At 39.3% G+C, this 3763-nt stretch overlaps 1 protein-coding gene across 1 annotated transcript in view; it reads right to left on the reverse strand.

Moving 5' to 3' along the window:
• Window positions 1-1572, reverse strand: part of TM4SF4 (transmembrane 4 L six family member 4) — a 4400-nt gene extending 2828 nt beyond the window's left edge. The window contains exons 1-2 of the mRNA XM_057385179.1: window positions 1126-1572; window positions 816-905 (exon numbers count right to left, since the gene is read on the reverse strand). Coding sequence (XP_057241162.1) covers window positions 816-905; window positions 1126-1299 — 264 coding nt within the window. The 5' untranslated portion in view covers window positions 1300-1572. The remainder of the gene's footprint in view (window positions 1-815; window positions 906-1125) is intronic.
• Window positions 1573-3763: the final 2191 nt, after the last annotated feature.

The following is a 3763-nucleotide window of genomic DNA, read 5'->3' on the forward strand; positions in this document are numbered from 1 at the left end:
CAGTCAGCTGCACTCTGCCGTGCCTGCCAGCAAAGATTCTTTTCCTATTTGTTTTTCTCCTTTTTTTCCCCAGTTGAAAATTTGTTCCTTTTAAAAAATTACAAAGATCTGCTTGATCTGAACRATTTGTTTTGAAAGGACACATTTTCCTGCTCCTATTATCTTTTTCTTATTTAGTTTTAAAACTAAAATGCCTCAGATGTTTACCAGTGTCTGAAAATATCCTTTTGAAACTTTTCTGGTGTGAAAGGAAGCTATAAATTCAAAGTGGAGCCTGGTCTACACTGCTTGAAGCTTGGATTAGGTGATCTCCTAAGGTTTGTTCCTTCCTGAATTTCCCTGTGACCCCAAAGAGATCCTCACAGCCCATTTTGTGAGCTGGGAATTAAATGTCTGACTGCCAGAGGAATTTTAAAAGCTGCCAACAAAAAAGGGCTGAAGATATAGAGCTGTTGTACTCTGCAAAACAAAACTTCCAGCAGGAAGTTTTAATTGTGGCAATAGCTATAGCAAAACCATAATATTGTGGTAATAACTGTAACAGCAAAAATCAATGAGGCATTGCCATTGTGGTACCCGTGGTAAAACATCAGAGGCAGAATGTGATTTTTACAGCTGCTATTTTACATCTGTCTGGGTTCCTCCTGTGAGAGGAAGGTACATATAAGCAATTACAATATAATATAATATAATTTAGCTTTTCTATAATATAATATCACATAGCTTTTATATAATATAATATAATATAATTTAGCTTGTATATAATATAATATAATTTAGTTTTTCCTTTTTTGAGCGTATTTCCTTTGACTCACCGCAAACCTCTGTCCACAGCCCCGGTTGCCGCAGCATCCACAGCAATCATTGTTCTGAAGGCCCAGAAATACCAGGGCAGGAAAGATCATCTGCAGGTAACAGAAATGCACTTGGAATCGGGATGGATTCAGGTTCCATCATCTTTTCAATACAATAGCTCTGTGTTTGTTTTTTCTTATCRTTAGGCTAATTTACTTATTGCCAAACCTTTGGATAACTTATTTGCTTATCAAAGAGGAATTTGCAGTCCCCAGAAAATCCAGCAGTGCTGGGGGCAGGAATTGCTGGAATCTGAATTTCTGTACTCACCAAAACACCCGAGCCCAAGATCCCTCCAAAGTACCAAACCTCTGTCGTGATGTGTTCAYTGTCTTTGGCCACTTTTCCTCCGGGGAAAAACAGCAAAATGTTGGCGAGGGTGCAGAGCACAGCCAGGGGGATGAGGGTGCTGCCCAGGCATTTGGCACAGCCTCCCGTGCACATGGCTTTGAAAGGAATTAAAACTGCAAATTTAAAGGAATTTAACTGCAAATGCAGTTRAAAGCAGAATAAAATCTCCCAGGCGTTCTCAGAGCTGGTTTGTAAACAGGAGCTCCTCGGTGCTCTTTGCAAAGTCCAGGTTGTGTTTCGGTGCTGTCAGAGGATCTGGGGCYGTGCAATGCTCTGTCAGTCGATCCAAAATGCAAAATGTGCTGGGTTTTATAGCTCCTGGCAGCCGTGATGTCAATTTTCTGAACGTCTGTAAATGAAATTATGTTCGGGGCAACCTCTGATTTTACTATGACAACCCTCAGACTCTGTTAATATTTTACCAGRGTGGCTGAGACACTTCCCAATCTGGGCTCAGGTCATGGGTAGATCTCTGTCTTAGCTCTGGATTCATCATTTTTACAATACCTGATCTTTCCTCATGCTAGAAATGACTTATCTGAATCAGAAACGCTCTCATATTTCATAGCCCTCTTCACCAAACGTTGAGCCATGTGATGAAGATGAAGCAAAACCTGACAGTATTTTCCATAGATGGTTAATTTTTCAATTGTGACATATGCCACAATTTTAAGATAACTCACAGGTTTTTTTTTCCTTTCATAGGAGAATATTTKGTATCACATATACTTAGATTTATTCAATAAAGGATGGCAAGAAATTCTTGTCATRTATTAGGAAGATCAGAGGATGATTTCTTTGTGAGGACCAGTCCTAGGAATTCCAGTGTCTGTAGTGCTGAGCAGACTCCTGAAGAAATTATACTTTGTAAAAGGTTTTATTCAGGGATTTAACACAAATTTTTGAATTTTTGAGTGGCTCCTCGAGCTGGCAATACAATGCAATTGTAGAATTTTTTCTGCAAACGGTGATGTCAGAATGGGAGGCGCTCCTTTCTGGTGTGCTTGGAGAGGGTGTTTCCTTTTTCCCTCATCTCCTGAACCATCCAAAGTCCATGCTGTGTGCAGAAGGATGAAATGACACATTTCCTGGGGAAAACTGGAGGCATRTCAGGCCACTCAGATAGTTTTGGTTATTTCATGGTGATGTAAGCAGCGATGATATCTCAGAAATGTTGGATTTTGATGAATCCGGTAATTTGGAAGCGTAGACAGGCGTGTCTGGATCAGGTTTTGTGTCATTGTGAGCTCATCAGACAGTTCTGAGCTGCAGTCATGAGTGTGGCTGGGTCCATATCTGAACGTGGTTGGGATATCTGGAGTTTGATAAGAGTCACAAATACTGACCCTCCCTTAAACTGAGCCAGGAGAGAGGGAGACGCTGCAAAGTTAGGGGTGGGATGGGATTTACAGCAGCATGGGTGAAAACAGGTCTGCTCCAGCCTCTGCTGSTGCTAGGAAATTTAAGTATATGCATATATGTATATATATATATATGTATATGTGTATATAAAAAAATATCTAAAAATTTTTATAAAATATACATGGTGACACGGCAATGTAAAGCAAGAAATACAGAAGGGCATTCCTGCATGAAATTGCTCTTGACACACTTAAAACAATGTGCAGTTGCTCTGTGTGTGCAGTTCCACTGAGGGCTGGACAGAGTTTGGTAAAATGAGCAAAAGTTCCTTTCTTTGAAGAGAGTGCAAAGGAGAAAGAGCTGAAAAATCCCTCCCTCCACGTGAGCCAAATCTTCATATCAGTGAGGGATTGTGTTAGTACAAACTGTCCTTTGAGAGCTCTGAAGAGCTCTCTGACAGCTCTGTATAAAGCTGCAGGTAACTATTAATTTGTGTTAAATTAACTATTAATTTGTGTTCAATTAACTATTATTTTGTGTTAAATTAACTGTTAATTTGTGTTCAATTAACTATTGATTTGTGTTCAATTAACTATTAATTTGTGTTAAATTAACTATTAATTTGTCCAGGGGATGTGATGGGGACAGACTTTGCTTCTTTTGCCAGAAATTCAGCAGCTCTTTCGCTGTGAAATCGTGGCTGTGGACAGGCTGTTGATGTGCACAGTAAATAACTGCTCAAATCCCCTGMCCTTTGTCAGAGCTCAGATAAAGAGCTGATGGCAAACGTGGCTTGGACTGGGTYGTGTTTTCAGTGACACATCACTGTGAATAAAAAAAAAGCCAAGTATGCTATGAAGAGTGTTTAGGAGAAGTTGGCTACTGTAGTGTACTGTAACTCCACTTTATATTTATTTGCTGTTTTACTGTTCTGTAGTCATGGTCTGGTTTATATAGCATTTTACACATATTATATATCATTTTTACACACTCACATTGTCCATTCACCAGCCTTCCCAGCAATGCCCTTTTCTTCTATAAGGGTTTTCATAATTTATTGAAGAATAATAATGGAAAAATCTAGGGTTTTGTGAATTATATGCTGTTTGCTGACTATCCAAAGCAAAGCCCTCAGAGCAAGGACACGATGTGCTATTCCTTTTATCAGACTATCCGTGCTTTTTTTTTTTTTTTT

The sequence above is a fragment of the Malurus melanocephalus genome, unplaced genomic scaffold (genome assembly GCF_030028575.1).
Source record: "Malurus melanocephalus ecotype Western Australia unplaced genomic scaffold, MMel_1.1 scaffold_797, whole genome shotgun sequence".
Lineage (NCBI taxonomy): Eukaryota > Metazoa > Chordata > Aves > Passeriformes > Maluridae > Malurus > Malurus melanocephalus.